At 49.8% G+C, this 17,976-nt stretch overlaps 1 protein-coding gene across 16 annotated transcripts in view; it reads left to right on the top strand.

Annotated features, from left to right (window-relative positions):
* SEMA4D (semaphorin 4D) overlaps window positions 1–17,976 on the top strand; it is a 128,722-nt gene that overhangs the window by 84,850 nt on the left and 25,896 nt on the right. For all 16 annotated transcript variants that reach the window (XM_064361588.1, XM_021671892.2, XM_064361589.1 and 13 more), the window contains 7 exons: window positions 1,873–2,219; window positions 3,980–4,125; window positions 7,959–8,021; window positions 11,798–11,896; window positions 14,661–14,754; window positions 15,780–15,893; window positions 16,903–17,054. In XM_064361588.1, the coding sequence (XP_064217658.1) occupies window positions 2,114–2,219; window positions 3,980–4,125; window positions 7,959–8,021; window positions 11,798–11,896; window positions 14,661–14,754; window positions 15,780–15,893; window positions 16,903–17,054 (774 nt within the window). In that variant the 5' untranslated portion in view covers window positions 1,873–2,113. The remainder of the gene's footprint in view (window positions 1–1,872; window positions 2,220–3,979; window positions 4,126–7,958; window positions 8,022–11,797; window positions 11,897–14,660; window positions 14,755–15,779; window positions 15,894–16,902; window positions 17,055–17,976) is intronic.

The raw sequence follows: 17,976 nt of genomic DNA on the forward strand, positions 1-17,976 counted from the left end.
GTCTGAATAGGGCCAATGTCAGTTCATTGGGTTTCACTGGGCTGGGACTTAATAGACTTGCTAATAAATAGACAGCAGAAAGCAAGTACAAAGTCTCCGTTATGTTATCAGGGGCTCACAGGCTCTTGTGGGTTTCCACTTGGCCGTTCTTAGAATGAGACTCTTATCTTCATGGTCACAGGATGGCTGCCAGAGCTCCAGCCATCAAATTCTAGTTCCAGGCAGCAGTAGGAGGAAGGACCGAGGGAATTGCTAGCTGAATCAGCCTCCTTTAAAGAGCTTTCCTGGAATTGCCATCTAATAAATTCCACTTACATTTGTTTGGCCAGAACTGCCACCAGAGAAGCTGGGAGATGTAGTGAGCTGGGCACACTGCCAACCCAAGTAACCTCGGGATTTTGTTAGTGAGAATGCAGGAACATGGTTGCTGGGGCAGGAAGCCAGTGATCTCTACCATGGAAGCAAGAGCGGAAGCAAAGTAAGGGAGTAGGAGGCTGTTGGAGAGGCCAGGATGAGAGGTGAGCATTGCTCAGAGCTGAGTGATGGTGGAGATGGATAGAAGGAGACAAGCCCCAGATGTATTTGAGGCTGAGTAGCAGCACCATCTACGGAGTGGGGGTGGGGTTAGAGGTAGATGGCGTCGGCCCCTGACTGCTGGCACTGTTTTTAGGTGGGGGACATGGACTGTCGGAATTGTCTGGAAGCAGAGTGAGGTTCTGTTTCAGCTGTGTCTGGCTGGGGTGTGGAAGGTGGCTTGTGGAGGTGGTGGGGTGGAGTGGGGTTCTGGAGTCTGGAGCTCAGGGGTGTGGTTGTTCCATGACCCCCACAGGACTCCTGGATAGAAGGGGGAGCAAGGGACTCAGGGATCCCAGGTTGCTGTTTTCAGTGAACTTTTTACAGAAGTATAATGTTAAAGTGCCTAATCACTGGGTGCCCAGCTCAGGACATTCTCATAGAGTGAACCTGGGGCAGCTGGCCCCAGATCAAGGTGCTAGAGCCCCTTGGGCCAGTCCTGTGGCGGGTTAGGCTATGGGGCCCAGCAAAGGCACACCAGGACAGTAGCCATGCAGTCATCAGAGAATGCTGTGGACATGAGAGATGGGGCCGGAAGGCATGTGCACATCTCCCCCACCACCAGCCCCACAATTTCACTCAGCAGCATTAAGCCTGTTCTTTTACTAAGGGTTGCTTCTTACTGGGCAAACCAGAGTGAGTTACTGTCATTTCTATGGTGCACAGACTTCTTTAGGTGAGACTGGAAGAGCTAGCAGGGGCAGAGGTCAGACACTCCTGCGTGGTGAAGCCTCACGTGTGTGTGTTTGTACAGGTGTACATCTGTGCATGTGTGTGCACTCACATGTACATCTTAGCTGTCTCTGCAGCCTCTAGTTTTTCTGCCTGTTTCCTCACTGAGCATTACAAAGGCAGAGTCTCTAAGGGAAACTGAAACTCGAGTTCCTTCATTTTCATCTCATTACCAGCTGGACACAGCAGCCACACAGGAAGGAAGCTGGGCAGCCAGCGGCCGTGTGTGTCTGCCGGGTGCCCCACATCACCCTTAGGACCCCTCCATGTGTCTGTCCTGCATTCTGGGCTGGGAGCTGGAGGAGTGGGAAGCACTGATTCCTGAAGACCCTGGCCTCGCTTTCCTGTGTCCATGTGGGCTGTCCACTTCTAAGGCCCTCTTTTCCCCCACCACCCTCCCTGTTCCTCAGCAGATGGACCCAGGTGAAGACCCAGGGCAGGCAGAGGGGCTATAGGGCGGTGAGAAGCCCAGGTGGGGACCCAGGGCAGGCAGAGGGGCTGTAGGGCAGTGAGAAGCAGGTTGTCGCCCACCACGGGTCCTGACTCTTCTTTCTCATTTCCTTCCAGCATTTCTTAAGGCCCTAAAGAAGTATCAGGGGGGCTTTGACATTGTGGTGGTGAGAGTGGCCCCTCCTTACCTGGAGAACTGGGAAATGTGGATCTTCAGGGACCACGTCGCTCACCAGCTCCAGGCTGTGCTGTTGGACCTGGTCCTGGGGCGCTGAGTCGCATCCGCAATAGCACACTTGCCTGGCCACTTGCTGCCGTGAGCCTTTGCGGCTGGAGGCCCTGGGGCTGCCCCTACCTGATGAAGATGCGCACCCCCATTAGGGGGCTGCTCACAGCCCTTGCAGTGGTATTTGGGACAGCGACGGCGTTTGCACCCATGCCCCGGATCACCTGGGAGCACAGAGGTGAGTGATAAAGCCTGCAGGGGTGCTGATGGCATGGGATGGGGACCTCACTCCCTGGGGTGCTGAGGTGGATGGCTGTGAATGGGACAGGGACCCCACTTCCTGAGATGCTGAGGTGAGTGGCTGGGGACAGGATGGGAACCCCACTTCCTGGGATGTTGAGACGGGTAGCTGGGGATGGATGGGGACCCCACTGCCTGGGATGCTGAGGTGGGTGACTGGGGATGGGGCAGGGACTCTACTTCCTGGGATGCTGAGGCAGGTGGCTGAGGATGCTGGCATGTGATTTGTTGGATTCTCTGCTCTGAGAACTTCTATCTGAGCAGGCAGGCCTACGCAGCTGATATAAGAAGAGGCTGTGACAGCTGTAGACACTCAGCAGGCCTCGTGCAGACCTCCTGATTTGTTTTCTGAATTTGGGGACCCCTTGACAGGAAGCTTCCCTCCCTCATACCTGGTGATGTTTGAGATGTGCTGCTGAAGCACCCGCCCCTCGGAGCGTCTGCCCCAGGCGCCTGAGAACAGTGAGGCATCATGAGGACGCTGGTCCCATGTGCAGCTGAGCCTCATGCCAGCTGCTTTGCTTTGCTGCTATTTAGTTTTTGTTTTAGTTATTTCTTCTCTTCAGGGATGTGTCTGGGGACCTGGGTTTCTGACTCAGTGAATTGAGAGCTCACTCCCTGGGTCTTGAGCAAGGTGGTGCTTGCAGGTGGCTGAGAGCTGTCAGCATTATAGGCTGTTGTTGTGCCAAGAGAAAACCTGCTACCTGTGTACATCTCCATTCCACACTGAAAACTTAGAACAGAAAGCGTGAACACCTGACTCTCTTTGTGTTTTCTTGAAGTCAGGATCTGGCTCTGTTGCCCAGGTAGAGTGCAGTGGGACAATCATAGCTTACTGCCGCCTCGATCTCCTGGACTCAAGAAATCCTCCCACCTTGGCCTCCCAAAGTGCTGGGGTTACAGGCACCCAACACCACACCTGGACCACCTGACTCTTAAATAAGGCAGACTCTTGGTAATATGTAAAAACCAAGGTCATCATGCTCAAATTGATGCCAGGAAAGTTGAAAAGAAGAAACAGGTCCTAAAAATGTAATGCTGATACATTTATATTATTCTTAAGCAGCTATTGCTCAAGTCTTCATATTCCTAAGTAGCTGTGGATACAGTAACCTAATAAGCAAAGAGATGTCACTTGTTTCTCTGGGCTGTAAGTTTGTGGTGGTGGTCACTAAGAATTGCATGGGTTGATGGATATATTCTCCAAAATCAATTTTGTAAAGATTTTGAAGTAAAACATTCTTTTCCTGAATAAGAAAATCCTAAATCATTATATTCTCTGTACACCTAATCTGTGGATGACTAAAGGCATGTAGACCAGAGCCGGGTGAGCAGAGAGTGGGAGCTGTCACAGGAAGCATCTGGCAGAGCAGGGTTTGGGACTCTGTGGGATCCGAGGGAGCAGGAAGGGACATCCGACTCATAGCCTCAAAGTGAGCACACCAGCTCTCGGCTCGAGCTTTAGGGCGGCGAGTGGGTCCCATGTTCACACTTGCTGGCCACGTTGTGGGTCTGCCATTGACTGAGGCCGACCTCCATTGCAGCAATGCCTATTGCAGCAACACACTGCCCTTGAGACATGACTGCACCCAGATGTGGTCATTGTCATGGAGACGGACCCAGGATGTGCCCAGGCTTACAAATGCTTCCATTGCTCTTCTCTTCCTCCCACTCTGACCCTGCCCTTGCATCCCCCAGAGGTGCTTCTCATGCAGTTTCACGAGCCGGACATCTACAACTATTCAGCCTTGCTGCTGAGCGAGGACCAGGACACCTTGTACATAGGCGCCCGGGAGGCGATCTTCGCTGTGAACGCACTCAACATCTCTGAGAAGCAGCATGAGGTACGTCCTGGGCTCCCCTGTGTGTCCACACAGCCCGGCTTGAGTGGGAAGCCTCTCTTCGCCCCACTGCAGGGCTGAGGGCTGACTCACCTGGAGCTTCCGTCCTGTAGCTGCGACCGTGCAGCGCCATCTTTGGGTGTCCACCAGCAGCTCACCCAGGGACCACCCTCTTTTCATTTTTTGTTTTTGAACTTCTTATTATGAAAAAAATCTCAAACATACCTGTGAGTAGAGACAGCTGTGCTATGAGCCCTGTACCCACTGCAGCTTATGCAAGGCCAGGTGTTCAGTCCTGCCCACAGTGCCCGCCACCTCCTGGGGCATTGAGGCACACCCGACACCACATTCTTCATCTGGGTATCTCTTATTGGAAAGGGCTGCTTGTCGTGCAGATAACCAAAAATAGCGTCTCCAAAATCTACGTCGTCATACATCCAGCCGGTGTTCAGATTTCACTGACTCTTTCATAGATGATGCTTGTTTAGCTTGTTCAGATCAAACGTTTAGTCTGAATCGGGTTGCAACCAGGCTGTTCCCATCCATTACAACTGGTCACCCTGTCCGTTCAGTCTCCCCTTCTAGGAGCCAGCCTCAGTTTCCTTCCTGAGAAAGCCACTCTGTGCAGCCCATCCTGTGTCCCAGCCTTCACATTGCTTTTGAGTCACCAGTGTCTTTAAACATTTTTAAAAATCAAATCAAATTTAAAATTTGTAGCTCACTGCAGCCTCAAGCTCCTGGGCTCAAGTGATCCTCCTGTCCCAGCCTTCTGAGTAGCTGGGACTGTAAGCATGTGCACCACACCCAGCTCCATTCACGGTCTTTAGCATGCGTCTCTGTCTTCACATCCCCAGCTGGGTATCAGGTCCAGGCTCACCACACTTGGGGCCGTGAGGGGCGGGCTTGTCCATGGAGGCAGGTGTTACTCCTCCTGAACCTCAGTGGCCTTTCACCATTGCAGTCTAGATACTCTTCTCATCAAAGATTGCTAAACACAATGTTCTGATTCTACCCCTCTTTTTCCACTTTTAGCTGGAAATCGTATACAAGGGGAAATGCCCATTATCAGCTCTTTCGGTCCGTAGAGGTCCCAGTTCCTTTGGGAAATGCAGAATCGATGCTTGGAATCTTTGCCTTTGTTTACCAGTTTTCAGAATAATGAGTTAATGAGTCAGTTTCCCCTCTAAAGGGCAAGAGTGAGTTTTTTAAATTGATTTTTAGTGTCACAGTGAACTCATGGATTTAAACATATTTGCTGTGCTTTGATCCATCACAGTGAAATCCCTACCGCATGCTCAAATTGTCACATCCACGGCCAACGGCAGCCTGTGTGGGTTGGCTCCTGAGACCTCGCTGTGTGGGGTAGTTTCCTTTCTCTCTGGAATCTGTTCCAGGTTCATGTTGGACATTTTCCGCCCAGATCTCTTTTTGTTTTCGTCTCCAGGTCTAGCTTATTTCTCAATTTTGGTTTGACACATAAATGGGCTTCTGAGCATTATGCTCTGAAAACAAAGTATTCAGCTGGGTGCAGTGGCTCATGCATGTATTTCCAACACTGGGAGGCCACAGTAGGTGGATTGCTTGAGCTCAGGAGTTCAAGACCAGCCTGGACAACATGGCGAAACCCTGTCTCTACAAAAACTACAAAAAATAGCCAGGTGTGGTGGCTCAGGTCTTGGGATTCTGAGTTGCTTGGGAGTCTGAGGCACTTGGGAGTCTGAGGCAGCAGCAGGATCACTTGAGCCCAGGAGGTCGAGGCTGCAGTGAGCCGAGATCATGCCACTGTAGTCTAGCCTGGGCAAGAGAGTGAGACTTTGTCTCAAAAAACAAAAACAAAGTGTTTAGCACTGTGAGGCACTCTGAGCAGAAGGATATGGTGGTCTCACCTCACTCAGCTCTTACTCTTGGCATGTCTGTTAAATTCTCCTCCTCCGACTGCCTTTCTGACCACGCAGGCTCGCTCTCAGTCTTGTGGGAATTGTGGACAGTGTGTTTGTGCTGGCCCCACAGGTGGTCAGTGAGAGCCAGCCATTGCTCTGTGAATGATACCATGGTGGTCCCTTGGGGTTGGGGAGAGGCTTGGGGACCTCTTAAACTTAAAAAATAAAGGCACCCCAGCCAAGCATCTGTGAAAATCGTAATCAAGGGCCTGTTGAAGTGCATGTTCCCTTGTCCCTTAATGCAAGTTGATGAAATCATCTGTACTTTAAATGCTGAAGGAAGTTGCTATTTTAAATGACATTCTGTTCTGCTTTTGTGAGTCCTGATCAGGACTTCCATTTCCATGAAAAGACATTCTCTTGGTACTGTGTCTGCTGCCTGGGTGCTGTGCAGGAACCCACTGAGTTAGATACCTAGACTGGAGCTCCCCTCCTCACACTCTCCCTCCTAGAAGCCCTGTGTGCTTCCTAACCTCTGAGCCCTGACACCCACTATAAGCCTCTGGGTGGAGAACAATGTATTGTTACTGGTTTCTTTTGTATGAGTTATGGAGCATCATGGAGAAAGATGGGGCATTTTGAGGAAGTCAGGGATAGGTATAGAAGCCTCTGTTCTTTCCCTTCTGTCTTCTGTTGCTTTCTTTTTTTTTTTTTTTTTTGTGAGACGGAGTTTCGCTCTTGTTACCCAGGCTGGAGTGCAATGGCGTGATCTTGGCTCACTGCAACCTCCGCCTCCTGGGTTCAGGCAATTCTCCTGCCTCAGCCGCCCGAGTAGCTGGGATTACAGGCACACACCACCATGCCCAGCTAATTTTTTGTATTTTTTAGTAGAGACGGGGTTTCACCTTGACCAGGATGGTCTCAATCTCTTGACCTCGTGATCCACCCGCCTCGGCCTCCTAAAGTGCTGGGATTACAGGCGTGAACCACTGCGCCCGGCCTCTTCTGTTGCTTTCTATCCTGTGGGGGCTTTGGAGGGCAAGGGGCTAAGGCTCCCACCCCATGACAGTTTCTGAACACGAATCGTCCCTGGTTTGAAAGAAGGGGTGGTAGGAATGTGGATCTTAACTAAGACGGTGTCTGAGCTGAGCTGGTGGTGTTACTTCATCACTTCCTCCTGCTGCCGACATGCAAGTTTAAGGAACCGTAATTCTTTCTTTCCACTGATACAGTGAATATTGAGCTTTTTTTTTTTTTTTTAAACCTAGACTGTAGAGTTACTTTTTTTTTTTTTTTTTGAGGCAGAGTCTTGCTCTGTTGCCCAGGCTGGAGTGCAATGGCGTGGTCTCGGCTCACTGCAACCTCTGTCTCCTGGGTTCAAGCGATTCTCCTGCCTCAGCCTCCCAAGTAGCTGGGATTACAGGCGTGCGCCACCATGCCAAGCTAATTTTTGTGTTTTTAGTAAAGACAGGGTTTCACCATGTTGGCCAGGCTGCTCTTGGACTCCTGACCTCAGGTGATCCGCCTGTCTCAGCATCCCGAAGAGCTGGGATCACAAGTGTGAGCCACCATGCCTGGCCTTTAGAGTCACTTTGAATGGATGCAAAAAAGCCCACTTTGATATATGAAAATACTTACGGTTTAGGTATTTCACAAATAATTTAATTTTCTCCAGTTTCACTAGTTTGATTTTTGCTGCTGTTTTGTGGTGTATGATGGAAATTTGGGAGCTGGTCTTCCAGATTCCACTTGTTTCAGGATAAGGATCACAGTTGAGGATGTTCATGAAGGCCCCAGGCTGTTACCCTGCTCTCTGAACCTCGCTTGCAGTCTGAGAATTGATCATCTCAGGAGAAACCTCTAGGCTCTAAACTCGAATATGTTTTTTAAATTGTGCATTTTTATGCTAGTATCTCTTTAAAAGAATATGCACCAAAATGGACTCTTTCCCAACAGGTACATTGGAAGGTCTCAGAAGACAAAAAAGCAAAATGCGCAGAAAAGGGGAAATCAAAACAGGTAATTTCTTTTGTAAGCTACAAAAAAATCCCATGCAAGTATTTCATGGTTGTTTTAATCTACCGAATGCCAGGACTCCTGCAGTGCAGACCAGGCATTTTCTCCAGGTTCTGTTCATTCTGCTGGGCTTGGTTACATTGTTGTGATGCGTCTTGGAGCTCATCCCTCTATTCCTGAGTATCGGGATTGGGTTTCTCAGAGCAGATACCAAGGATGGTCAGCCTTTGGGGAATATTTTTTTAAAGTTTATATGAATTGAATGTATTCAAACGGCCTGAGACTTTGACTACAGAGTACGACTTCTGAAGCCCACTGTGAATGGTACAGAAATTCCAGGTTGGTTCTGCTTCCCTGCACGCAGAGGCCTTAGGCTTGGAGGAGTGCTAGGCATGCAGTTTTTCTCAACCCCTTCACTGGACTTGTGACAGAGGTGCCCCATTTATTCTGCCTGCTGCACTCAACCTCTTGCAGGAGGGAGCACATGAGCGAATGAGTGAAAGATCTGGGTGGCTGGCTGGCTGGCTGTTTCGGGTGCCAGCAGGAGCAGGCTTTGTGTGGGCCCTGTGGCGGTACCCAGGTTGGGGTGCCTGTGCCCCCCAGACCCAGAGGGCATGTTACAGTGCTCTCTTATCTCTGCTCTCTGTGGACAATGGTGTGTTATAAACTCAGTGGGCCCCTTGCCTCATTGCATGGGGCAGCTGCCCTCTGCCAGTAAGGGCAAAGGGCCAGTAGGACAGCCTTTTTTGGGTACCCACATTCAGTGGGTTCTGAGCTCTTGTCTGGCGTCCAAGAAGAATGAGGTCTCATGGACACTTGGAGGATGGTGGAGTCAGAGAATTTTGTTTAGTGATGGAAGTGGCTCTCAGTGGAGAGCGGGGCTGGGGAGGGAACAGGACAGGCAAATAATCTTCCCTGAAGTCTGGCCATTTATGGCCAGCTCTTCTCCAAAGTTAAGCCATTTCTCCAAAGTCCATCCGTCCCTCTGAAGTCAAGTCACCTCTCTCCAGTCCAGCCCCTTCTCTTCTCTACCAACTGAGTCTGGGGTCTTTATAGGCACAGGATGGGGGGCAGGGTGGGCTGCTGTAGGTTTTTATGGAAAAGGCAACATTTGATTGTAAAAAGGCATTATTCAGAAAGAACCAGTCATGAGAGAGCAGACAAACAGAAGTTCTCACTCTGGTCTACAGGTTTCAGGCTTTTTGGCTCAAAGGTGGGGTTTTTGCCAGGGACCTGCCCCTATCTGCCTAGACTTTCTCTGCTTCCTTTCTCTATCACTGCGACTTTTGGATTCTTGGCACACATCTGTCCCTTTGGTCCCTCAGGTTCCTCAGTGTGGTGCTCATTCAGGGAGCCCTGGGTGGAGTGCTCATTCCTGTCTGCAGGTCTAGGTTACCCTTGTCACCCTCTGAGCCATCATGTCCCTACCTGGCATTGGGCTGTCTTCCTCAGTGGTGGTCGAGACAAGCTGAGTTAAGAGCAAAAAAAAAAAAAGAAAGAAAACCCAAGAAGTCTTTGCTAAACTTTCCTAACGAAATGCTTGTGGGGTCCAGCCCTACAGGGTCCCCTCTCTACAGGTGTGGAGATGAGAAACTGTGGAAATAAAAGACACAAGACACCGAGAAAGAGAAAACAGAGCTTGGGCCCAGGGGTCCACTGCCAACCGAAGCGTGGAGTCCGGCAGTGGCCCCGAGGGCCTGGACACTCTGACTTTTATTGAGTACAAAGCAGGGGGCAGGGCAGGTAGGGCAAAGCATTGGTGGTCAGTGATAGGGTCAAGTAAATCACGTGCCTTGGAGATAGGGGCCCAGGACTTTGAAGTAGCCAAGGCGAGGAGAAAACTTAAGCGTCAGTGCTTTTCACATACTTGTCAAAAATATCAAGGACATTAAGATTTATGTTACTATTACTAATTCTTTTTTTTTTTTTTTTTTTGAGACGGAGTTTCGCTCTTGTTACCCAGGCTGGAGTGCAATGGCGTGATCTCGGCTCACCGCAACCTCCGCCTCCTGGGTTCAGGCAATTCTCCTGCCTCAGCCTCCTGAGTAGCTGGGATTACAGGCACGCGCCACCATGCCCAGCTAATTTTTTTTGTATTTTTAGTAGAGACGGGGTTTCACCGTGTTGACCAGGATGGTCTTGATCTCTTGACCTCGTGATCCACCCGCCTCGGCCTCCCAAAGTGCTGGGATTACAGGCTTGAGCCACCGCGCCCGGCCACTAATTCTTATCTTCTAAGGAAAAGAGGATCCAGGTGCAGAAGTGGAACATGAAAGTGGACATGGAACATGACCACTGAAGTGCAGCATCACATAGAGACAGTTAAGCCCCCAAATGTCTGCGGGCCTCCCTGACGCCGTCAGGTCTACCGCAAGAGCTTGGAGAAGCGGAATTTTCTCCTAACTCCCCCAGGAAGGACACATCTCAGCCATTTTGGATGCCTTCTTCCCCAGCTGGCTAAACAGCGGGCACTTTCCCAGTGCTGGTGCTGCTGCACAGCCGAGGCGCCCTCCAGCAGCCCTTACATGGGCGTGACAGAGGGCTTAGAGGATCTTGCCTTAGGATCACTTTGTTCACAATGTCACCTCCGTTCCATGCTTCATTACCTGATAATCATTAGTAAAATTAAAAGGTTATATTGAGCGTGTGTGTGTATATATATATATATATATATATATATATATATATATCTTTATGATTTTATGTGAGTAACTAAATGATTATATATGATCATATATAGGAATAACTATGTGCTGATCTTTCTAATTCTTTTCTAATTCAGTATTCATATGGGAACAGGCTGAGGCTTCAGACCATTGCCTCGGCACTTGCGGGGATTTCCCCCCACAGATGCTAAACACTTGCACTGAAGTCTTTCTCTTCAAATCCAAAGGTAGTTTAGGAAATGAGAGGAAAAGCAGGCAGTGCAGTGTAGCCCCAGTTTCCGGGGGTGTGCAGGTGGGTTGGGGTGAATAGTGAATTACTTCCAACCTGTTTAAAAACAGTCAAGCAAAAAGAGAACTCTCCTAATTTGGGATCATTTCAGACTATAGCACATGTAATCTGAGTACTTTCAGCCTAAAATAGTGGGTTCTGAAATGGCATCTTTGTTTTCCTGCTTGGGCCTTTCTGATGCCAAGCCATGCTCCAGGCTTTCCTAGTTCAGCCTTTCCATGGGGGCTGGACTGGAGCCCTGGGTTGGGTAGACCTAGAATTGCTGTTTCTGTGCAAGCGGGTGGCAGGGTGAGGTCTCTAGGAACAAAGAGGGAATTCTGTAGGGTGGACACGTCCCCAGGTCTGGCAACAAAACAAATGGTCCATGTACTTAGCGAGAGTAAAATGTATTGCTTTCAACAGTGGGTGTCCCAGTAAGAGTTGAGATAAGCATTCATTGAGTTTTTTTTAGTCACCACAACTTAGTGCTGAGTATCAATTAGGGACTGAAACAAAATCCTGCTTGGCACCTGAACAGCCTGTGGACATTGCAGAGATACAATTTCTCAGGCCAGCTTCAGCTTTAGGTTTGCCCAGGGGAGGAATTGGGGTCAGTGACCCTCCCACTGCACGAGAACCGGCCAGTGTGTGAAGAGGAGCTGCAGAGGGTCTAGATGACAAGACAAGGTTGAGAATGCACACATACCTCGTTGGTCCGAGGCCACGCGTGAGCTGGTGTTGGTGAACTTGGGTCTGTGCCCCTGAGATGAACAGCATGAGCAGTTTGAATGGTGGAGGGCATTTGGGCTGGAAAGTTGCTAATGGTGCATTTCTCTTCCCCGCAGACAGAGTGCCTCAACTACATCCGGGTGCTGCAGCCGCTCAGCGCCACTTCCCTTTACGTGTGTGGGACCAACGCATTCCAGCCAGCCTGTGACTACCTGGTAAGGCTGATGGGTACCTCCTTGTGCTCACGCTAGCCTGGTCAGCAGTGAAAGTAGAAGGGGGCTGAAGGCAGACATAAAGTTGTCTCTACCCTAAAAAAACAATAGGATTTTCTCTGGGCCAGCTGCAGAAAATAGGGGCAGCTTGTGGCCCCTCTGAAAGCCTTGCATAACTGCTGTCAGGGGCACACAGCCCACTTGGTTCCTCTAAATGTCGGTGTCCATGGCCAAGGGCGAGGCCTGGGGTGAGGCTGCTGGGAGCCCTTGAGCTAGTGCAGCCCTTGGTGCTAGTGCAGAGCATGCCATGGCAGGGAGCATTCTGGAAAGGACAGACAGCCCGGCCGCTGTGGGCATCTGGGTCAGGTGGAAAAGACAGGAGGAGCATGCTGGAAAGGACAGACAGCCTGGCAGCACTGGGCATCTGGGTCAGGTGGGAAAGTCAGGACATGCTCCTGGCTTTTGTGTTCTTGGTTGGTGCATGTGTGCTGTGGCTGTGAGATCTACCCTTCAGGTGGGCTGTGGTGTGCAGCTTACTCACTCAACCACTCCTGGGTTTGCCCACTCATGGGCAGCGGGTGGAGTGTGCTGAGCTCCTTGAGAAGCAGGTCTGGCCTCTGTCCCTCACCGAGTCCCATCCTTGACTGCCCAGCCTGGTATCCGGCACCTCCCCCTGTGTGAGGGTCCTTTCTATCCAGATAATCTGATGAGCAACGTGATGATCGTCAGAAAGAGAGGGGGAAGGAGCATTTTTAAAAAGTCCATGTGAACATGGAAAATGAAGCACATTTTTGACTGTGTGTCCCTGGGTTTTAATGAGTCCTGATAAATGTAAAATACGCCACAGTGAAAAGCATCATTTGCTAGAACCCTAAATTAATTGGAATTAAAATGTTTTCCAATCTTAAGTCAGAGATAAATGACAAGACAACGTATGGCCTCATTAGAGACTTGCTGAGGAAGCCTGGTATTTGCACACAGACGTCTGGGATGAGATTCATAGCAGGGGTCTACCCAGTTGCCTGTACCACAGATGTTGGCAATGAAAGCTGATAGGGGTGGGAGGTGCTTTGGGGATGGTAAGACCCTTAGTCCTCAAAGACAGTTGTTTGTATTTCTTTTTGCGTAAAAAATGCAGTTGGACTAGGAACATTTTGCATATCAAAGGATTTTTCTGGCTAAACTCAATTTAATCAGAAGCTTAAAGTTCTGTCATTTAAACTTACATTCTGTAGATAGGTTAGTTGAGGTTAGAGGATAGTGTATTTGGTTTAAATTTAGAGCTATAATTTTTCCTAATTTTTAATAAAAATTTCACACCTACAGAAAAGTCGTATCACTTGTGTATACTGGCAACCTAGATTGCACAGTTGGGAGCGTGTATGTGCCCGTGTCTGCCTGTGCATGTCTTTGTCCACATGTGTGTCTGTGTGTGCACATATGTGTGCTTGCTGCACTATGACCCATGACTCCAAATGCCTTCACAGGCGTCTCATAAGAATAGTGACATTTTCCTATGTAACTCCAGTTTTGTCATTATTTCTAAGAAAATGTTCAATAATTCCCCAGTATCATCTGGTCTCCAGTCCCTGTTCAGATTTCCTCAACAACCTCAAACCTCCTTTCAAGGTATGATAAATGGTCACATCGAGTGGAGTTCACATTCCCTAACCTAACAGGTGAAGAGCCGTGTGCTGTTTTAACTGGCCTTTCAAGGGTGTCAACTACGGCATTCCACATGGCCTGAGCTTTCCTGCTCTGCTTCTGAGAGCGCGTTTCCAGCCAGCCTTTTGTGGCAGAGGTGCTGGGCGTCCTCACCCCACCGTGGGCCATGACCGTTTTCTTCAGCATCCCCAGGCTGTTGGCTGCCACCGGCATCCCCACACATGTTCTGTGTGCTCTCTGGCTCCCGGCAGCCTCAGCCCTCCTTTCTCATCTGTGCTATCCAGATGGGTTTCTTCTGCCACTTGCTGGGTTTTGCCTGTGTTTCCGCTGGATACTCTTTCTCACTCATTTGTCCACGCTTCTCACATGTTCAGGGATAGAGATACCTCATCTGCTATTCTGAAGGCATTTTCCCCAGTTTGTTATGTATTTAACCTTGCCGTGTTATTTCCTTGTGTGGAACTTTCCAATTCTCTCTGTGGTTGGCTCTGTGCATTTTTTCCTTGTGTGGCTGTGGGCGCTCTGGCCAGGTAAAGAGATGACCCCTAGATGGAAATGCCAGCCCCTGCTTCATTTTACTGCAGTGCTGTTCTGTTTTTAGTGATCAGATTGTTGATTCATCTGGAATATATTTTGGTGAATGGAGTGCGGTAGGGATTCTGCCTGTTTATGTTTTTCTGTTTCCTATTTATTGGGCCATCTAGCTGCTTAGAATGCCGTCTTTATTGATGTTAAAATTCTGCACAAGGGCTTCCGCTCACATACTGAGCATGTTCTGTATTTGGTTTGTCCTGGCGGCTTTCCAGCCCTAGAGCCATCAGCTTTGTCATTTCCATTTTGAAGATGAGTAAACTGAGGGTCTGAGATCTTGGGAAGCTTGCCAGGGCGTCAGAGCAAGGGCACTGAGGTGCTGATGTCCAGACCCAAGCTGAGCAACACATGGCCTGGCTCTGGTGGGCGGGACTCCGGTGGTGCCACACCCACCTGTAGCCCTGTTGGTCTTCGAGAATAGCAAATTTGTAAAATTAAATGGTACAAAGACACATTATTACCACAGAAATTCAGCCATTTGATGAGGTACTCTCTTTTTATTCAATTGTAGAGCTTAACATCCTTTAAGTTTCTGGGGAGAAATGAAGATGGCAAAGGAAGATGTCCCTTTGACCCAGCACACAGCTACACATCCGTCATAGTTGGTGAGTCCTGCCCCTCCAATTCCTTCACCCAAAGATTACAGTGGCATGTTAATTACCAAACAGGATATTCAGATCTTCTGTGAAGTCCTGTCTTCCTTGGCTTTGTTTAAATACGAGCTATCCTTACAAAAGACACACATATCTGCATAGACCCTTTAACTTTTGAATTCATTGTTCTCAAAGATAATAGCTGCCATGGTAAATGTCACTTTGTATCCATCGCTGGCTCGTGTCATTTGGATAATGCTAGCATGGTGAGCAGATGCTCCTGCTTGAGAGGGAGGTTTTGACCAAGCCACATGCTGTCTGTGGTCTCGCACCCCTGAGCAAGTGGCCATAGCCTCGTGTGCACCCACTGTTGCATCTTGCCAACATTTTCCTGGATGCGGGAGTTACTTGCGTTTACTTATTGCCCTACGACTCTTAAAATGCAGCTGAACATGGAGCATAAAATTATCCTCATCAAAGTGAGAGCATGCCTGTGCTCCTAGCTACTTGGGAGGCTCAGGTGGAAGGATAGGAGTTTGAGACAAGTCTGGGAAACAGCAAGAATTCACCTCAAGCCAGGCACTGTGGCTCATGCCTGGATCACTGGCGGTCAGGAGTTTGAGACCACCTGGCCAACAGGATGAAACCCTGTCTCTACCAAAAAATAAAAAAATTAGCTGGGCATGGTGGCCTGTGCCTGTAGTGCCAGCTATTCGGGAGGCTGAGGCATGAGAATGACTTGAACTGGGAGGCGGAGGCTGCAGTGAGCTGAGATCGCACCACTGCACTCCAGCCTGGGCAACAGAGTGGAACCCTGTATCAAAACAAGAAACCTTATCGTGGAAAAGAAAGAACTAGAAGACACAGGACACCCCAAAAGTTGAGGAGACTGTCTTTCCCTTTCCCCGGGGTCGGGGTGGGGGTGGGGGCTTAATTGGTTTATAAAGGGAACCACTGTGTTGAATGTCTGTCCCAGTGTTGGTGCCATAGCCTGAGAGGTTGGTTCCCTTTTCCTCTTTTCTCCTGGACCCCTGCAGATGGAGAACTTTATTCAGGGACGTCGTATAATTTTTTGGGAAGTGAACCCATCATCTCCCGAAATTCTTCCTCTAGTCCTCTGAGGACGGAATATGCAATCCCTTGGCTGAACGGTAAGGAGGAGCAGTGCACCTTAGCGGGAGGTGCGGTCTCCTTGTGAGCGTGCACACATTGATCTCTCCTTTTGCTGTCTCTGAGCCCTGAGAGTCCCCGAGCTTGTGTCAGCCCCTGTTTGCGGGGGTGGGGGGGGACGCTTCCCGAATTGCTCAGCAATGGCCAGAGTCCCAGGGTGCCTTGTTTGCTGTTTTCTCTACTAACAGTGTACTGTCTTAAGATGGCTCGCCGCTAACCCCCCAAAAATGGATTTGGGAGACTCTCATAAAAGTGAGAATCTGATAGTAAATGGCAAACACAGACTAATCAGATGGGGACATGGTGTAATTTCCAGAGTGATATTAAAGTGTGGCATGAACACTGGTGTGGGCCCTGCCTGCAGGCCAGCCTCTAGCACCCGGTCGGATGGGCTCTGGGTGCCTTGCTGCTGCCAGCAGCACATGTCTGATTTCCATCTTCAATGTGCAGGAAGAAGCTGGCGGCTGTTCATGGGGTCTTTTCTTGTGGGTGCCAGCCTGCAGAGCCCTGGGTTTTGAACCTGTTGACCTCAGGGCAGATCCCAAGACCCAAGATTCAGGGACAGCTGGCTATTCCTCGGGGTGGGGCAGGATCTGGTGGTTAGAGTTTGTTTATTTGAAGCATGTGTTATTTAAACCTGCAAATACATACCTTATGTAGGTCTCTGATACTGATACCATCTGGTTCCCTGCCTTGTAATCAGAAGGCCCAGCCTCACTTCTTCTTGGTAGGATGCGCTCCCCAGAACCACTATTGGGGGCACCTCTCTGAGGCCAAGGAGGTGGGGGTAGGGCACCATCTGGGCTCTGTGCTGTCATCATCCCTGGACCCTGGAATTTCTGCTTGGGTTATGGCATGTGCACACTCCAGATATCCTTGCAGGGAAGCCCTCAGGCCCCCGAAGGCAGTGCAGGCCAGCCTGGTGACCTCGTGGGTGCAGGCAGTCCTCCAGCTCTGTGTTCCGGGATAATCGCTGACCTCTCTCTGCAGAGCCTAACTTTGTGTTTGCTGACGTGATCCGAAAAAGCCCAGACAGCCCCAGTGGCGAGGATGACAGGATCTACTTCTTCTTCACGGAGGTGTCTGTGGAGTATGAGTTTGTGTTCAGGCTGCAGATCCCACGGATAGCAAGAGTGTGCAAGGTGAGTGCCAGGCAGTCTGGCTTTGCTTGGCCCCTGCCATGGCAATAGTGTGCCTGAATGATGAGGGCTCTGACCTTCGTCTGAAATGTCACTTCCCCTAGCACTTTATTTCCTTGGGCCTCAGATGCGCCTCTCAATAGGCCTTATTTCTGGGGGTTGTGGGGACTGGAGGAATGCTGGCCCCATGTGTGACCCATCAGCCTGTTCTCAGGAGGTTCTGTTTTTTGATGCAACCTCCTCAAGCCTTCCCAGTGTATAAAAAGCAAAGCTTTGTGGAATATATTCACCAGAATCTGTTGGAATTTCACCATTTGGCTCTTAATCTACCTAAGAGTGAAACATTGACTGACAGCTTAAGATTAAGAAGAGAGAACCAAGACCGAAGCGTGCCAAAACACAAAGCTTTAGGTACATACTGAGGGAGGGAGGGTGCCTTTAAAGTGACACACTGTATGCACAGTGCTCAGCACAAGAGAACGGCCTGTGGGCTTGACTGTAGGAAATATCAAGGCTGCTCAGTGGCAGTTTCTGGGAGGTGGATTGTCAGGCCTCAGAGGAGCCGTGGGAAACCATGAGAGCCAGCCGCTGTGTCCCTGGCCAGGCGCTCAGCTTGGAGCAGGTAGCTGTTCATCCCTCGTGGAAATTGTTAGATGGTTCCTGCATGGCCCTTTCTTATATAGTGATGACCATCAGGACGTCAGAGAAGCAGGGGTTCCTTTCATGCCTATGATGCACAAAGTGGGTGCTTTTGATGCCGTTCCCTTAACAACCCCTCACATAAAGAAGAAGGTGGGTGATGTGCACACCTGAGTATCCACCTGGTGCTCTGCCTCTGCCCAGGCCTTCTCTAACCAGGGCTCACTGACCAGATCCTCCGCCTGTCCCCTAGCCATAGCTGCTATGCTCCTGTCTTACAGACCAG

The sequence above is a fragment of the Aotus nancymaae genome, unplaced genomic scaffold (assembly GCF_030222135.1).
Source record: "Aotus nancymaae isolate 86718 unplaced genomic scaffold, 86718_ANA_hifiasm-v0.15.2.pri h1tg000041l, whole genome shotgun sequence".
Taxonomy (NCBI): domain Eukaryota; kingdom Metazoa; phylum Chordata; class Mammalia; order Primates; family Aotidae; genus Aotus; species Aotus nancymaae.